Genomic DNA, 16,981 nt, shown 5'->3' on the forward strand with positions numbered 1-16,981 from the left:
GAAATTTTGGTAGGCCCTAGCAGCCGGAATAATTTTTTTTCGCCAAAACTGAGCTCAGATTTGGAATCAGAGACCTCGAATTATCTAGAAAACATGTACGGCACTTCGATATCTTAAAGTTGGATTTTTGATTCCGATCGAAAAAAACGCAAGACACATCATGAAAAATTTTCGCCGAAAATACTTTTTTCTTCGTATCGTCTTGAAAGTCGAAATATAGTTCAATTAGGCTCTTCTCTATCAGAAACTGCCTTCGGTTCTTCTTCAAGTGAATAATTTTTCGTTTTACGCCCTTTTGAAGGGCTGAAACTTTGGTAGGCCTTAGCAGCCGAAATATTTTTTTTTCGTCAAAACTGAGCTCAGATTTGGAATCAGAGACCTCGAATTATCCAGAAAACATGTACGGCACTTCAATATCTAAAAGTTGGATTTTTGATTCCGATCGAATTTCAAGCTTTTTTGTTAGTTTTCTCTACAACTGGGCACATTTGTTTGACTTCTTCTTGGTTTCCTTCGTAACGCAGCGGTTTGAATAGATTTTGACTGTCCGATTCGAAATTATACTTCATTAAGAATTATTGTCATCTAGGGTGGTTGTGGAAAATCGAATTTGGGTTGGTAATCGTGAGATTTTGAGTTGCGGAATTAAGGTTGGTATATAGAGTGATCTCTGACCCATAGAACAATCATTTTTAAGTCTATTCACTGATCGAAGATATTTTAATTCTGTACTGTTCTTAATTTACTTAATTTAATAAAACAAATTCAAAAATTTCTCTATTAATTTTGGATACTGATCAATTTATTCTGAATTAAGTCATTGTTATCTCTTCAGTTCAAGCACTATTCTAGGTTATATAAATATTTTAGTTTTGTGATTTAAACTATAGAAATTATTGGAGATCTTTTGCGACCAGATATTAAACGGTGTCTGGATTTTCAAGGTTTATTGGGATGTCAATAATTCTTGGATCCCTAATTTCCTGAAAGACATCTTATTAATAATGCTCGGTACTCTCTTCTATATAATAAAAGCTCTTTTCCAATTTTAACTAGCTCAATATTGTAAAACGCAAACGTGCATCAAAGCTTAAAGAATAAATATCCTAACATTGAGCGACCTCCATTTATATAAATAAAATCCCAGTAAAAGTCTCTAGCCAAAACCCAACTAAAAAGGCTAAACTATTATAAATGACAACAGGTTTCAAAACAATCATTCACTTTCAGATACAGGTAAATCGACGTTTATTTTCGATCCACATCCCTGGTTCAAATCGCATCAGCGTGCGGTGAATTCAATCAGATGCGGCACGCCACTGCATCCGATTTCTACGACACGTTATCACTTTGTTGCTAATATGTGGAACCAACATCCGTATATCGAAGAAGTTCGATAAGAAAAATCGATATTCCACGATAACCGTATTTTCACGTCCCTACGAACAATCCAACTTGCGACTCAAACGTTTCCATCGGGACAATGTAATTTGACGAAATATTAATGCTACCACATATTATAAACGAGAGAGTGGGACATGATTCAGTTAGGATTTATAAACAAACACGCTTCGATCTCTCCCCAGTCGCTTCTACTTGCCGGCAGGAGCGCGAACGGTCGCCATCCGGTTTTAAAAGTGTCCACGCCAGTTCAGTTTCTGTCCATGAACTGTTTAGAGAGAACCGAGACCTGGAATTCAACATGAAACCCGACACGACTTAAGTGCTTCAGTGAACGGAGTTCGGTGAGAAAGATGAAGAAAATCGGGGTTGATCTAGCCGCCCTTCCGCTCACTCCAGATAACGCGATGGAGGACAGGAAGAACAGACCAGTGATCCTGCCCAAAGCCGCCAAAAACGCAGCCGATGCGACCCATGTACCATCCGCGAAAATAAACGATAAGCCGGTCAAACCTCCGGTCGAAAAACACGTGAAACCAGAAGCTCCGGCCACCAACAAAAGTTTGCGCGCGTCTCTGACCGAACCACGTGTGAAAGGTATGAATCTACCGGGCGGCAAACACACCAACGTATCCGCGATACAAAGTTCGAAAATTCCCAATTCTTACGGTACCAAGAGTGACGCCGAAAACGGTCGGGATTACAGTTTGGGTGCCCAGAAACAGAAGCATCACCACTACCACCACCACCCCCAAACCATAATAGAAGATGAGGACGACACGTCCGAGGACTCCAACGACAAACAAACCCCCAACGAGCAAAACAAGAACGAACAGGTGGATACCACGCACAAGAATAGGATGAACCGCGTACCGACCGCTGTGGAACTCCACACGACCAGCGACAAGTCCAACAGGTCCTCGAACACGCCATCGTTGAACGATTTTCCCGTTATAAATAAGAATACGATCAAGAGGGTGGCGACGGGGGTGGACCTCACTAGTCAGATTTCGTCCAGTTCTCCCAATTTCAGGAGGGGTAACAGCGTTAGATCTCTGAGAAGTGGTTATTACGGTGAGAAACCTGGCAGTGAGTGTGGCGAGAGCCTGTTCTCGAAACCCTTTTCCGATCAGGCGTCCATCAGGAGCTGGGCTTCGGTGGGTTTGGGATCGACCGATGGCAAGAAGATGATCATCAGGAGGGTGCCGACATCACCTGAGGAGTTGTTCACCATCGTGAATCCCCCAACGTAAGTGTTAGTTGATAGAGTGCAGCAACTAGCAGAAATATCAATTGTCTCTGCTAACTATGGTGAAGTAACTGAAAGAAGATGAAGTCAAAGTCCCCCTTGACAAATATCAACTAAACTCCACTAGTTTCTGGAAAGAAAAGTGTGAACGAAATACTGTTTATTTTATGAAGTATTGATTAACTTTCGTAACATGAAAATGCTCACTTTCCTGCAACATTCGTCGACAGATATATTTGCAGCGTCAAATTGAAAATTGGCCAAAATTCGAATGAGTTACTTACCTGGAATATTTCAGCAGTAAATTAAGTTTGAACGAATTTAAAAGATATAATATACAGTGGCGCATCCAGAGTCTGAGTTTTGGGAGGGTATTTGGCATTTTGAAGACTGATATTGACGAAATCGTTCATTTAAAGCTCGTTTCGGTGGTTCAGGTGTGAGGTACGGTTCACACTCTTACACACTGACCTAGGAATGAGTCGCATCATCCCCAAAAACAATCTCTTCTAATCAATTATCATAATCGCTTCGGAACCAACTTTGAACCCTGGCCTTTTTGACATCGCAGAGCCTATCTGATTCGGCAAGTTCCCGAATGAAGTATGTACCCATTTTTTCCTTTTTGGCGTAATCAAACCAAATGTTCCTCGGCCTTGAACAAGGCTGAGATGTGTGCGGCAATTTGCTTTATTCCTGTAATGATTGACTTCCACATTGATGCGGTGCCTCGTTTGTTTCGTGCGTATTTGACACGGGATGGAAATAACACCTCCAGGATGCCTGAAATTCTACAGCGTTAATCACTTCTCTTCGTGGAACGCGCCATTGATGATGATAAAAGGAAATCATGTACTACCTTCTTTCCCGGTAAAGACACGAGGGGAATTTTATCAATCAGTAGGATCTTGCAATCATTTGCATATACACAAGTTGCAAATAGGTAAACCACGTATGTACTTATGGCCACAGATTATATGCTATGAGAATCTTTTGTAAGTGCATCATATTGAAGGTGATTTCAATGATTTTTGAAGCCATACACTTAACTGGTATGGTCCCATGTCTCGTTGACATAGTCCAAAACGATGAACGGTTCTTTGGCAGTTAGTTGCTCCAACCGTTTGCTGTCAACCAAGTTGGCAACCATATCGCTAGTATGTGGGTCGCTTTGGGTAAAATTGGGGTTCTCTTCTTAACACTCTGGAGCAGAGGAACTGTTTATAATCATTGAATAAAAGAATTGACTTCCTAAGGTTCTGTTACATACATTTTGAGAGTAAAGTGTATAAATCATTTGGACATGCTGCTCCATCGTGTCATTTGCCATTATTATTTCGCAAAAATGAACAATAGAGTTGATAGACGCTGCCAAATCAGCATCCCCCTCACAGTAGGCCCCAATGCTCCAAAACAGCATTCGAATCTTTGACCATTCTCCAATAAATACACATAGAATCAGAAAAAACCTTGGAATAGTCGATAATTCTTCCTATTCAGACTCAGAAGACTAAATTCCACAAACGAAAGATTGTCTCACTTGGACAACGACTTCGATTGTTTTGCGGTAGCTGTACATTGACCTTCGAAGATATTTATAGTATACAGGACGCCCCAGAAGAGAGCTTCGGAATGATTCACACTCCAACGGCCAAATCTGATCTCATCTCTGACCCCCATAAAAAAACTACCTGCAACTCTCCTCTCCAAGGTGATGAAAAATAGTTTTTTCAGTGAGAATTTTTCTATTGATCGACTCTTTTAAATCGTTAAAAATTTCTGGATTTCTGGGATTTTTATATGACCTTTTTGTGGATGTCTTACCCCGGTGATACTCAAACCACAGTGGCGCCTATGGCATTCTATTTGACGGTTATTGCGCCCGAGGCACTCTTGTTTCACTCATATTCAATTACGACCTTGAACTATAGAATATTTCAACAATACATCAAAGTAAGATTGGATTGGGTGAATAGGTGTATCAGTGTGCGAAATGATATAGTTATGAAAATAGCGGTCAATCCTCAAATTCACATGTACATAACGAATTAAAAGCTAAAATTTCAATCTTGGTGTGACGAAACGGTCTGAATTATATTCGGTTCGTATATCACTCACGCTTCAGAGAATTCAACGAAACCAACATCATATCGCTGTTCAAATATGCACAGAAATTGAAGAGATCCGGCTCCAGTATTTTTTGAGGGTCACAATTGAAATGTTGGCAATACTCATAAGTCATAACGCCATGACCACTTGAGGCAGTCTGCAGAAAAACATGATTGTCATAAAATTGAAATATTTCTCGATATTACCTATCATTTTTAAAGTTTCATCACTTACATCGTTGAAGTAAAACTCTGCAATAACATGACATTGAAAATACCAAAACTTAAAAAAACTCGTGACATTATTATTCATCTATTTAAAGCTGACTACAACTTGAAGTTAATTGACAATAATTATATATATTGAGAACAGAACGTTCAGCTAATTTTCCCTATGAATATCGAGAATTCTCAATATTTTTTACACTCCCAGCCTTGTTCAACAATTATTTAAGAGAATGACAGATCGAAACAGAAAATTGAAAAACTGCTTCAAATATGACGAGAGTCGACTCTGCGCCATATATTGTATCATACGTAAACGTATGAAATGTTTCACTATTTATTTTAAAACATGATACAATGAATGATGTTTCAAGATATGGAAACCACAGGTTTCACAATATTTGCCCTCAAAATATTTATCCTTCTCCATTTAGTTCAAAAATTAACCGACTAATTTTCGAATGTCAGGTGGATTTACATGATGGATAAATTAACGTAAATCATCAGAGAAATTAACCTATTTTATGATGTTTTCAATTCAGTTTTGATTTCCCAAACGAAATACTCTACGTTGAAATTTGAAACTGCTCATCTAGGTATAAGTGAACATGTATGAATCATTTAACAGTTAGAGTACATTCCTATTAATTTCAAGAAACACTTTGTTCTCTTCAAAATTAGCCGTTGAATACAAAAAACGGAAGACAACAACTCATATCTGTTAAGAAAATAAGTGGCCAAGCATTATTTTGGCAAACAAATCAAACAATCGTTCGGTAATAACTCACAGCATTGACAATATTTTCAGTCGGTTGTGAAATTTTAATCGTTGATCCTGTGGTGGATAATTCAATAATTCCGAATAGTCCTATTCGTAATGAAAATTTAAGTGTAATTAATATTCATCAAACATGATCACGAATATGAAGGCGTTATATTAATTACCAGACTTTCTTCAGTCGTCCATTGAATTCATTGTCACAAGATGAACAGATGATTTTTATAACGCCTGAGATTACTCATTTATTCAACATGAAATATCGATAAGTTCCAGAGCCGAAAGAACCCAATAGGTACTCCCATGAATGGTAAAAAAAAAAACTGAAAAGACTCTCACAATTATCCAATCCAGAAACTCATACGAATAGTGTGATATGTTGTTTTTTCAAACAACTGAAGATGCCATAGTTTTAGCGAAACATGTGTGGTGTATTGTTTTTGTGAGTCGGCCATATGTAAAGGTTTCTTTGATCCTTCCTTACTTTTGTCGTATGCCAATAATTCTGTCCGTTATGTTAACATTTTGATACGAGTCTGGATTATGCGATTCAAATTGTCCTATTCTTAGGTGTTCCCCAACCTTGAGGCTACAAGAGCTCTATCCCAACGAACTTTGAAGATCCCTAGAAGGCTTATATAAAAACAACAAATTCCTAAAACACTCATTTCCTCTCTGAAATCATTTGGTCCCCGAATGAGTCCTTGATTTAAATCTCTACCTCAATTTTCCTATTACTTTCTAACACGCGCAATTTCAGCCAAGTTAGCTGCCAGGAGCAGAAATCGCATACGATAATTTTCCTCGTGCAATTTTCATTTCCAAGGATAATTCAAGGATATGCACCTATTACGTTGTTAAGACCCGTGATGCAGAAATTCTGCTAAATTTTACAACTAACCTAATCATTTGTATTATCCTATTACGTAAATAATACAATAGAGTTAGCATATATTTTTTGGGGTGCCGCAAGGATCAGTCTAGGGGCCAGGAATGTTTAGTAGATTGAAATTTAGAAAAATTTTCGGGTACTGGGGTTCAGAAAATTCCAGTCCAGCTTCATTATGACCCTCAAGTTCCATAATAATTCAAAACCTCGCATGAAACACTCATCATTCGGAGATGTCACCCATGATTCAAGAAGCGAGCGATTCGTAATACCAAGACAAATAATAATTACCTGATAATCGATGAGATATACATGTAAAGTTGTTTTATCAATTTAACTCCACGATTGACATATTTTTATTTGAGGTATTCATTTGCTAACTCGATAATGGACCTTGTTATAACTCGCTTGTTTTCAATAAGCCTCATTGAGTAAGGTTCAGTGAATCTTCCTCTGCGTGAAGAAAATGACGTCCAACAGGAAAGTGTTCTATATTAAACCGCACAGGAAGGTTGAACGTGGCGACTTTATATTTCCACATCTGTTGTGAGTACCTCCTTCTTAACTTTTCATTTCGGTGAATTGTAGATTGTAATTGGGTTAACTTATTCTTTCAATGGATGGAAATAGTATAGTCTGTCCCCGCATTGTTGGCTCATATGCATGATAAAAAAGTATCGTTGGCTGTTAGAAAAATGCTACTGGTTTATTTATTTTGGGAATGACTATTTGAAAATGGTTTTTATTATTGAATCCTCCTTCGGAAATGGTAGGAGAACCACAGAGTTAATCAACAATGTTGTAAATGTGATTACAGAAGCTCCACGACCCCTGTTCGAGATTTATCTCAACTGGAGTCTCCTTTGCCAGTGGTTTCTTAACAAATTCATTGATAACCCGTTTCATTTTTTTTTGATGAAGCATGGTTTCATCTTCCTGTATTTGTCAGCTATCAACTCTCGAAATAATAGGATGTTAATCAATTTTTTTTATTGAGACACCACAAAAGCATCTGTCAGAGAAGATTTTTCGCAAAACTTTCAACAAGATCTGGATTCACCGATAATTTCGAAGTATAGGGACTTCGCATCTGATTTTTTGCTATGAAAAGCGCTGAAATCCCAGTCAAATTGATGAATGAGTTTGCCCTGCGCTCGTAAACCCTTCAACTTGACACAAATGATATATTACTCCATATCTTCATTGATATCTCAGCCATATTTATGTTTTCCGACGTTCAGATATTCAAAACAATGCGGTTATTGCGTAAATTGTCAGGACACTTTTGTTTAAGTTTGGTGCAATAACTCACCATCAAACAAAATGATAATATCACCTTGATTCGCGACACTCTAACCTCGTTGCATCCGGTAAAACAAATAAAGAGCTGTTTTCAGCCGAAATCAGATCAGACTCGTGCTATAATTCGATGAAGACATATAGTAAAAAAAGAGAACTTGAAAAAAAATGATCACAGATGCTTCAAAAATGGACTAGGGTTATGCTCCAGTACAAAATAGTCCATGCTTGGCAAGCATCGTCTTGCACGTGCAAAATCAGCGTCATTTAATTTGGGATCCAATTTCCTTGTTTTTAAATCGTTCCCAAGGATTTTAAACGATATGAAATTGCTTGTTGAGTAATTTTTAATATAGCTGCCACTTTTCAAAATCGAAACAACCTCACCACATGGTTCTACACGAAATTGATGCTGTATATTTCTTCAAACTATCCTGCAATGATAGAGACTTATTTCTTTTCCTAATAAAATTCAAAGATATAGAAAATAACCTTGTTTCAGGCCTCCAGAGGAATACATGTACGATGAAGACAGCGATGATATTGAACAGGAAGACGAGGATGGTTCCTATTCAAAACCGATAAGATACCAATGGTCCAACAAGTTACAATTTGTCCTAGCCTGCGTGGGATATAGCGTTGGGCTGGGTTCAGTTTGGAGGTTTCCCTATCTGTGTTATAAAAGCGGTGGAGGTGAGATATTTTCCGACCGAGTATAACGAAATGCTTGTTCTTCAGCACCTAAAACTGCTCAAGTTTGAAATAAAACCCCAATTTCCTGCATTAAATACCATTTTGGTGAATTCAGAAGCGCAGACTAAACGTATACCCTGATTCCAAAATAAATCCGATTTAAATATAGAATTGTTCTAGACATTTAATAATAGTTAACGGAATAGAAACGTCTCACTCATAAGTACAAAATAAGTGATCCCTTTAGTATTTTTTTAGTGACTTGAAAGAACTTTTGAACACGATGAATAAACCATAATTTGTAAAAACATCCCACTCGGTTGACAAAATTGTTTATAGATGTTTTTGATTCCGGTTGATATTTCCTTGATGCAATACACGAAGTTGAGTAAATCATCGACTCATATAAATTTATCATCGTGAAGTTTTCTGACACAGATAACACTGAAAGTGGCTGTATGAAATATATCGATCTATTTTTAGTTGAATAAATTTGATCAACACAAGTAATCAAAAGTCTCGACCTTTTAAAGGACGTTTACGAGCTCTACCACATTTTCCCTGAAGGTGTTATTAGGAAAAGATATTCTAGTCATTTCTGGCACTAATAATGAAAAACAATAATTTCTCGACTCTTATTATGGCTGAAAATGAGAAACAATTCGTTGAGAATATCAAACCTCTGTATCTCCTTAATTTCTTATCTTTTTTTTTAATTCAGGCGTGTTCCTGATACCCTATTTCATCTCGATGCTAGTCTGTGGCGTACCCATGCTATACATGGAGTTGGCCGTCGGCCAATACACTGGCAGGGGCCCCATTGGTGCTCTGGGACATTTATGTCCTCTATTTAAAGGTAAGATCTTAACATTCAAACTAAGAGTTTCAAACGAGAATAACGATATCGAAACCACACAATCAATTATCGAAAACACAATAATTATCCGGCCCGAAGGACCAAAATGTGTATGCGCTAATCGAAACGGCGAAGATCATCTTCGAAATGCATCTCAGTAGGCGGGCAAAGAACCGGTGATGTAATTCTTAATTGTTCTTCTAGAACCTCGGACATTGCCAAGGACCCCTCTAATTATTTATGTAATACGTTTTTCCAGGGACGGGTTTAGGCAGCGTTGTCATTTCGTTCCTGATGTCTACCTACTACAGTGTGATAATAGCTTATGGTATTTATTATTTCTTCACTTCTTTCAAGTCTAACCAGCCGTGGGCGGACTGCAACCACCGCTGGAACACCAAACATTGTTGGGTGCTCCCGAAATCGGATAATACCAGTGCGAAACCCATGAATAGTCAGACGCCGTCTGAAGAATTCTTCGAGTAAGTTCACGATGTCTTACCACGAATTTACTTTTCTTGCGCCTGCAGGAAAATATGGCTGCTGGCTTTTTTACGCTTAAAGTCTCCTTACTTTCATACTGATTGCTTAGGAATATAAAACATGGCTGCCAGAAAGTTAATAACACTAATACCGAGGTCAAAACACACTTCTTCTCTCTATGAGTGGAATCGGCATTACCAACTCCTGTCTGTGGTCGGTTCTAACCTCTTTCTATCAAAATGACGTTAAATTTCTAAAGAACTGTCAAAATCGTTGGTTGCGTTGGTAACCTTGGGGTAGACAGAGCAATTTCTAAGGAACGGTGTAAAAGATTGCCTGTCCAACCAACGATTTTGACAATTCGTCATAGTACCCTATTTGTGAGATAGGGGCGGATTTGCGTTTGGTGAACGTCAAAAATCCCAAATTTCTCGGGCTTTCTTGGTGTTTTTCGATCTGGCTCCAGGGTTTATGATATTACTTTGGCAAGGTCTGATTATGCCATTTTTGTGCCTTTCTTATTTTCATGGTAACTTCCATAGATCATATTTCTCTATGCCTCCAAAATTTCAGCAAGAAGTAGAGGATTCTTGACTCTACTTCTTCTTTTGTATGCCCTTCGACGCTAAGAAAAATTCAGCGGCTTCCTCCAAACGCTGCGCGGTTTGCAACAAACTGAATAACTCCCACAGGATTACTTTCCTTTTTGCAGAATAAAAGTCCTTCAAGCAGGACCTGGGATAGAGCACTTTCACCAATTACGATGGGAACTAGTAGCGTGTCTGATTTGTGCTTGGGTCCTCGTATATTTCGCCATATGGAAAAGCATAAAATCCTCTGGCAGGGTGAGATACTTCACTGCGACATTTCCGTTTCTCCTTATCCTGTTGTTTCTCGCCAAATCGTTGACGCTGGAAGGTGCAGACAGGGGACTGAGATATTTCTTCAAGCCCAAATGGTCCTTACTCGGAGAGGCTAAGGTAAGAAAAATCCCTAGCCAGATGACCACCAGAGAGATCATTGAAATTTGTGCAGGTATGGGTGAATGCAGCAGCCCAAACCTTCAACTCCATGGGTATAGCATTCGGATCCATGATCTCCTTCGCCAGTTACAACAAGTACAACAACAACATTTTACAAGATACTGTAGCAGTATCCGTGGTCAACTTGGTAACCAGCCTACTTGTCGGCGTCTTCGCATTTGCCACCATTGGGAACATAGCCACAGAACACAACACTTCCATAGAAGACGTTATAACTGATGGTAAGTCCTTAGGGCAAAATTCAGGAAGACTTTTGAAATGAAATTAATAACTTCTTCAGGACCTGGATTGATTTTCGTGGTTTACCCGCAAGCAATAGCCCAGATGCCGGCAGCGAATCTATGGGCCATACTATTCTTCTTCATGCTGCTCTGCCTGGCCTTGAACAGTCAAGTAAATATCAAACGGTGCTTCCGTGGATTTTCCATTGTATTTATACAGTTTTTTCGCAGTTCGCGACGGTGGAAGTCGTTGTTACGTCCATACACGACGGTTTTCCGGTGTGGATCAAAAACCACCTGATGTGCCACGAGATCTTAGTCTTGGTCGTATGCCTCATTTCCGCAGTGTTCGGACTACCCTACGTGACAAAGGTATGGAATCTTAAAATTCATTTTTCTATGACAGATGTCAATATGACACCTGGTATTCTATGCTACTAACATAACCTTCAAAGTCTTCTTTACGTATTCTTATTGTTGGATCCAAATGAAGACTTCTAAATAAACCTCTCAAAATCTTTTTAGAGCGGTATATATTTCTTCCAACTGATGGACCACTACACGGCCACCATATCCAAGATGTACCTGGCCTTCTTCGAGGTCGTGGCCATTGCTTGGGTTTATGGAGGTAGGAGGTTGAGCAGGAACGTGAAGACTATGACCGGCAAGCATCCGGGGTGGTACTTCAAATTTTGCTGGGTGATCGCTACGCCGCTGATGATCGTCTGCTTATGGGTGTTCTTATTGATCGACTATGCACCGCCCACATACAACAACGGTTCCTACGAGTTTCCGGATTGGGCCATAGTCATGGGATGGCTGATAGCGTCTGTATCTTTACTTTGCATCCCGATCTTTATGGTGTACGTGTTTTTGAAGACTCCTGGTGAGAGTATAATGGATGTAAGTACTTCCTTTTGACAGCATTAGTCGAATTTCTATGGTTTCTTCTGATGACAGGTGAAATTTCGACACTGTTGCCAACATTCCACTTCAATCACTTACTAATTGTTCGATTCCAGAAACTGAAGAACTCGATAAAGCCCGATTTGGAAGAAAAGTGTCTCAAGTGCGGAGATGTGGACTGCGACTGCGTCCTGGAAGAAACCATGCAGCCCATGTTGGTCCTGCAGAGTTCGGACGCAAGGGGAAAGACATCCGGACCGACTTACATACCGATCCAAACGTTGGAGATCCCGAGGAACAACGGGATCGTATCGACCGAAAACAGCAACCTGAAGAGGGACAGTTTAGAGTCCGGACATCACCGGATCGATCCGGTCACCATACACGTCGAAACGACGCCACCTAGTGACAGTTCGTTGAGTTCGAAGGAGAGTAAAACCTGAAAGTCCCGCCACTTATTTTTTAAGTAACGAATGTAAATATTGAAAGGAAATTCTCCAGATCGAATCTGAGCATCTCGAAGGTTATCTGTTTAATTGAATCGGACTCAATTGTAGTCGGTTAAAAAGTATATTGACTTGCGATTATTTATGAACAGAAAAAGTAAATACATTCCAGTGATCACATATATTTTTTTCATTGTAACACGATGGTTCCCAAGAACTATTTTCGTGTCTCGGGACGTGAATGCGGATTTTAACAGTTCCACAATAATGAAATCGACAAAAGAATACAATTAAATAAATCATATACACAGAAAATCATTTGTTGAATACACGTTTACCTCATCCCTTGATAACCGCGATAGGTTTTAATTTTATACACTTCTTACTGATGCCAGCTGCGTGACACGTATCCACTACATCCGTCACGTTTTTGTAAGATTCTGGGGCCTCCTCCATCACCAATTTGGGCGACGCGACTCTGATCGATATTCCCATACTTTCCATTTTCCTCAACACTTGCGTGTAATCCAAATTTCTGCGGCTCTTAGCCCTAGACAGAGCCCGACCCTAAATAAAAATTCACATCATTCAATTTCAAGTTAATTTCGATCTGAGAACCACCCACCGCTCCGTGGCACGTCGATCCGAACGTTTCTATCATCCCTTGTTCGGTACCGGTCAGCACGTAGCTGCAAGTTCCCATGGTACCACCGATCAAGACGGGCTGACCCGTCAACTGATAGTCGACGGGTATCAGAGGATGATGCGGTGGAAAAGCTCTCGTGGATCCTTTCCTGTGGACCAGAAGCGTCTTCGGTTTACCGTCAACCATGTGCTCCTCGATTTTGGCTATGTTATGGGACACATCGTAGATGACGTGCATATCTAAATCGTCGGGGACTGTGTTGAATTGTTTGGCGAAAGCCTGAGAAAAAATACGAGATTCTAACAATAATTCCCAAAGTGTCGAGTTAGAATTTAAGTTAAATTTAATATTATTTGCCTTAAAAAACAATGAATACCGATGCCAAAAACTCTAATCTTTGCTCTATGAATCGAATGGGTACTACCCACCCCTGTTCGTAATCGGTTCTAACCTGACTTTTCTCAGTGTTGTCAAAATATAAGTAAACGTCAAAATTCTCAATTTTCACGGACTTTTTTGGGTCTCTTCCGATCTGGCTGCTGGATTTAAAGAGCTACCTGGGCATGGTCTGATTATTCGACTTTCGTTTGATTTCTTTCGCGGTCGGCGAGACGAAGTCATATGAATAATCAAAGCGTTTTCCGAACCCATTCATGACATTCCCCGATCGGCTTTATACGTTGTCATAGAATCTGATACAAATAATAATTATCAGTTCATCTTTCATCTATGATTTTACCTCATTTTCAACAACTTCTCTATGACCGCAATTTCGATTCAGTTTTGTTGAAAAATTAATGCTTAAGAAATATACCTACTATGAGGAGAAAATATGAAGATTTATATGAATTAAAAAAAAGTAAATCATAAACAAATGAAAGTGGTAAAGACTGACCTGTCTACTCAAGAAAGTCATTGAACTCCGGTTAACCCAAGCGAAATTCGCAGCGGCTGCCATGGATTTCAAATAATCTTGTCCTTCTGTTGAATTTATCCTGGCACAAGCCAACTGTCGGTCATTTGTTTCGATATTGTCCCTCTTCATAGCCTTCTCCATTTGAACCAGAGCATCAGTGGCCACCTGATGTCCGAACCCTCGGCTTCCCGAGTGAATCATAACACATATTTGTCCTTTTTCTTCGATTCCCATCTTGCAAGCTGCCCACTTGTCGTAAATTTCATCCACAACTTGAATTTCCGCATAGTGGTTTCCAGCCCCTAAAGTTCCCAGCTGATAAGAGAACGATCAGTTATAAACAAAAATATCAAAACAGAAAAATTACTAGAAATTGAAATTGACAGGTCATAGAATTAGGATTTTCTCAATAAAGTACAGATTAAATACCTGGGGTAATCCTCTTTTCTTAGCTCTCATACTGACTTTAGAAGGGTCGGCATTCAACATTCTTCCATATTCTTCACAATGTTCTTTGTCCTCAGCCCATATATACCCTTCTCTCAAAGACCAATCCATACCCATTTCTAAGGCCTCCTCCAAATCCTTAGCATTCATAGGAATTATACCTAAAATCAAAAGTCAGACAAAACTCCAATTGTTCACCTACCATTATATGCCTTTGGAACCAACTCCAACAGGTATATGATCAAATAGACTTTGCGCTAACTGTTCCTTCACTGGCAACACATCCTCTAGGAAAAGGTTTGTTCTGAGTAACCTTACTCCACAATTTATATCGAAGCCTACACCACCTACATAAGAAATTGTATGTGTAAGATATGTTTCTTCGGAAAATGACCTGAAATCTTACCAGGTGATACAATCGATTTTGGGTCATTCACATCAAAAGCTGCCATATTTCCAATGGCAAATCCGTAACCTGAATGAACATCTGGCAGACCCACAGACTTCCCGACAATACCAGGAAGGGCAGCAACATTTGCAATTTGTTTAACACCTGGCAAAAACCCACCAACCATTCCCGGTCTACAAGCATTTCGTAGTTCGTCCAACATAAGCTTTTCTAGAGTTTGGTTAACATAAAAAATCCCTTCAACATTCATATTAGGCTGAAAGCCCTTCTTGATTCTCCAAGAATGAGGGGTCAATTTCTCTAAATATTTGAGTTCTTCGTTATACTGCCTTACAACCATTTTAACGATAGTTTATAGTTAATCTCAATATCTAATTTCAATAAATTATTAATTGCCGGATACACAGGTGCACAGGTTTGTTTGGTTTGAAGTTGCAGGTTAGTTTCATACCATAGACACATTTCTTGAAGTTCTCAACCGTCCAAGAAAAAGCTAATTTTAAATCTATGCTGCACGAGATGACAGTAATCAAACATTAACCTCAAATTCAGAATGAAAAATATTAATTTTTCAAATTCGTAAACAATTTTTACTGAACTGGTTAAAAAGTTGATCGGTTCGCTATTACAATGTCTACACAAATAAATAAAAAGGAACTGAAACACCTTTCGCAGTTAGAAAAAAAATTGGTTGGTGTTTTGAATAAAATTAATCAGGAACTCAGCCGGAATGAAGTGGAATATCTACATATCAAAAGTCTGATTGAAGCTCGAGAAAATCCAAAACAAAATGACGCAAATGAGGGAGAAAAATCAACGCCATCGAGTGTGAAGTTGGAGATAAATAATTTCGAATCACAGTTGAATGCTGATTTAGATCTACGACCAAATGTTAAAATGCTGGATGATGACGAGGAATTTGATTCTGATTGAACGTTTTTGCAGATTATAGCAAATGGTGATTATTAATGAATTTGTATCATATCTTCTGTATAATTTTATAGTTACATATGTTGCATTTATTTTTTGTTATTAAAGTTTGAAAATTCCATTTAATCCTTAAGTTTTAGTCCCGATGAAAACTACAGCAACTTTGATAACACCTTCTCGATTTGTCCTTATTGCTATCTATGCAAGCTTCGCAAACTGGTTTGTTGTCTATCAAAAAGTACTTCTTCTCAATTTGTTTCTTACAATCCTGGAAAAATGGGATTAGGCTTGTAATAGTAAATGAAAAAAACCATAATCACTTTACAAACAAAGCATGTGAAATGCCACATTCCACCCAAAACTTTCAAGTGGTCTTCAAATATGTATTCTCCACATCCTTTACATTTGGGGGCGAAATTTTTTTCATAATCTTCAATACAGTAGGGCTTCCCGTCTTTGACAAAATAAAGTGGTGGCTTGATTGGTTTCTGGCATGTTGTGCATGTAAAACAATTGACATGCCAAAACTTGTTGAAAGCTTCCACAGCCTCCTTGATATCAAGAGTGAAATTATTCATTAGACAGTGAAAACTAAACAGAACTTACTGTTAAGATATGTTCGTTGCATTTACTACATCTGTGGTGGAATAATTCTAAAAAGTCGTTTCTACAATAAGGAAGGCCATTTTTCTGAAAGAAAGTTTGTCTTGAGATAATTTTTGAGCACCGTGTACACTTGAAATGTTCTACATGCCACTTTTTACCCAGGGCAAAGACGTAATTTTTTGTTATAGGTTTCCTACATCCGGCACATTTCTCCACTGTCTTCTGGAAAATATAATATTCAACAAAGTTTGTAGACTTTCAGCTAAACCTTACTTCGGGCATGGTGTTGAAGTTTATTATGCACTTGAATTTTGTTGATTAGGATGTGGAAATCATGTTTTTTTTGACATTTTTCATTTTGTCATGAGATTGACAAAAATCCGGTTTCAACTATTTCTTCAACAATTCTTCATTATTGGGATCTGATGAA

The 16,981-nt window shown here is 38.6% G+C and overlaps 3 protein-coding genes across 6 annotated transcripts; 1 reads left to right on the forward strand and 2 right to left on the reverse strand.

The window, feature by feature from the left end:
* Positions 1-1,427: 1,427 nt before the first annotated feature.
* On the forward strand, positions 1,428-12,777 carry LOC123312959 (sodium- and chloride-dependent GABA transporter ine-like). 2 transcript variants are annotated; one of them, XM_044897592.1, is made up of 10 exons: positions 1,428-2,650; positions 8,452-8,642; positions 9,364-9,498; positions 9,758-9,980; positions 10,694-10,961; positions 11,017-11,245; positions 11,305-11,417; positions 11,477-11,617; positions 11,771-12,148; positions 12,268-12,777. In XM_044897592.1, exons 1-10 carry the CDS (start codon positions 1,755-1,757, stop codon positions 12,592-12,594), a joined length of 2,901 nt encoding a protein of 966 aa, XP_044753527.1. In that variant the 5' UTR covers positions 1,428-1,754; the 3' UTR covers positions 12,595-12,777. The 2 variants fall into 2 exon arrangements, with proteins under 2 accessions (XP_044753527.1, XP_044753528.1); XM_044897593.1 differs by lacking the exon at positions 1,428-2,650 and adding an exon at positions 7,017-7,196.
* Positions 12,764-15,470, reverse strand: LOC123312961 (RNA-splicing ligase RtcB homolog). The gene is made up of 6 exons (XM_044897599.1): positions 15,013-15,470; positions 14,819-14,953; positions 14,589-14,767; positions 14,139-14,474; positions 13,223-13,522; positions 12,764-13,164 (listed from the first exon to the last, which is right to left on the reverse strand). The coding sequence occupies exons 1-6, from the start codon at positions 15,353-15,355 to the stop codon at positions 12,937-12,939; spliced, it is 1,521 nt and encodes a 506-aa protein (XP_044753534.1). The 5' UTR covers positions 15,356-15,470; the 3' UTR covers positions 12,764-12,936.
* A 504-nt stretch (positions 15,471-15,974) lies between these two features.
* On the reverse strand, positions 15,975-16,975 carry LOC123312964 (leupaxin-like). 3 transcript variants are annotated; one of them, XM_044897604.1, is made up of 5 exons: positions 16,825-16,975; positions 16,696-16,773; positions 16,552-16,635; positions 16,266-16,496; positions 15,975-16,213 (listed from the first exon to the last, which is right to left on the reverse strand). In XM_044897604.1, exons 1-5 carry the CDS (start codon positions 16,831-16,833, stop codon positions 16,082-16,084), a joined length of 534 nt encoding a protein of 177 aa, XP_044753539.1. In that variant the 5' UTR covers positions 16,834-16,975; the 3' UTR covers positions 15,975-16,081. The 3 variants fall into 3 exon arrangements, with proteins under 3 accessions (XP_044753539.1, XP_044753538.1, XP_044753540.1); XM_044897603.1 differs by having other exon boundaries at positions 16,552-16,773; XM_044897605.1 differs by having other exon boundaries at positions 16,076-16,213; positions 16,271-16,496; positions 16,552-16,773.
* Positions 16,976-16,981: the final 6 nt, after the last annotated feature.

The sequence above is a fragment of the Coccinella septempunctata genome, chromosome 5, assembly GCF_907165205.1.
Source record: "Coccinella septempunctata chromosome 5, icCocSept1.1, whole genome shotgun sequence".
Classification (NCBI taxonomy): domain Eukaryota; kingdom Metazoa; phylum Arthropoda; class Insecta; order Coleoptera; family Coccinellidae; genus Coccinella; species Coccinella septempunctata.

Excerpts from the sequence above, each read along its gene's own strand:
- LOC123312959 (XM_044897592.1), top strand. The coding sequence starts at position 1,755 with ATGAAGAAAATCGGGGTTGATCTAGCCGCCCTTCCGCTCACTCCAGAT. Across the intron at positions 8,643-9,363 it reads GTGTTATAAAAGCGGTGGAG|GCGTGTTCCTGATACCCTAT; the intron begins GTGAGATATTTT and ends TTTTTAATTCAG. Across the intron at positions 11,418-11,476 it reads GCCTGGCCTTGAACAGTCAA|TTCGCGACGGTGGAAGTCGT; the intron begins GTAAATATCAAA and ends GTTTTTTCGCAG.
- LOC123312961 (XM_044897599.1), bottom strand. The coding sequence starts at position 15,355 with ATGGTTGTAAGGCAGTATAACGAAGAACTCAAATATTTAGAGAAATTG. Across the intron at positions 14,954-15,012 it reads AAAATCGATTGTATCACCTG|GTGGTGTAGGCTTCGATATA; the intron begins GTAAGATTTCAG and ends TTTCTTATGTAG. Across the intron at positions 13,165-13,222 it reads GATCGACGTGCCACGGAGCG|GGTCGGGCTCTGTCTAGGGC; the intron begins GTGGGTGGTTCT and ends ATTTTTATTTAG.
- LOC123312964 (XM_044897603.1), bottom strand. Across the intron at positions 16,497-16,551 it reads GCAACGAACATATCTTAACA|GAGGCTGTGGAAGCTTTCAA; the intron begins GTAAGTTCTGTT and ends CTTGATATCAAG. Across the intron at positions 16,214-16,265 it reads TCACATGCTTTGTTTGTAAA|GATTGTAAGAAACAAATTGA; the intron begins GTGATTATGGTT and ends CCATTTTTCCAG.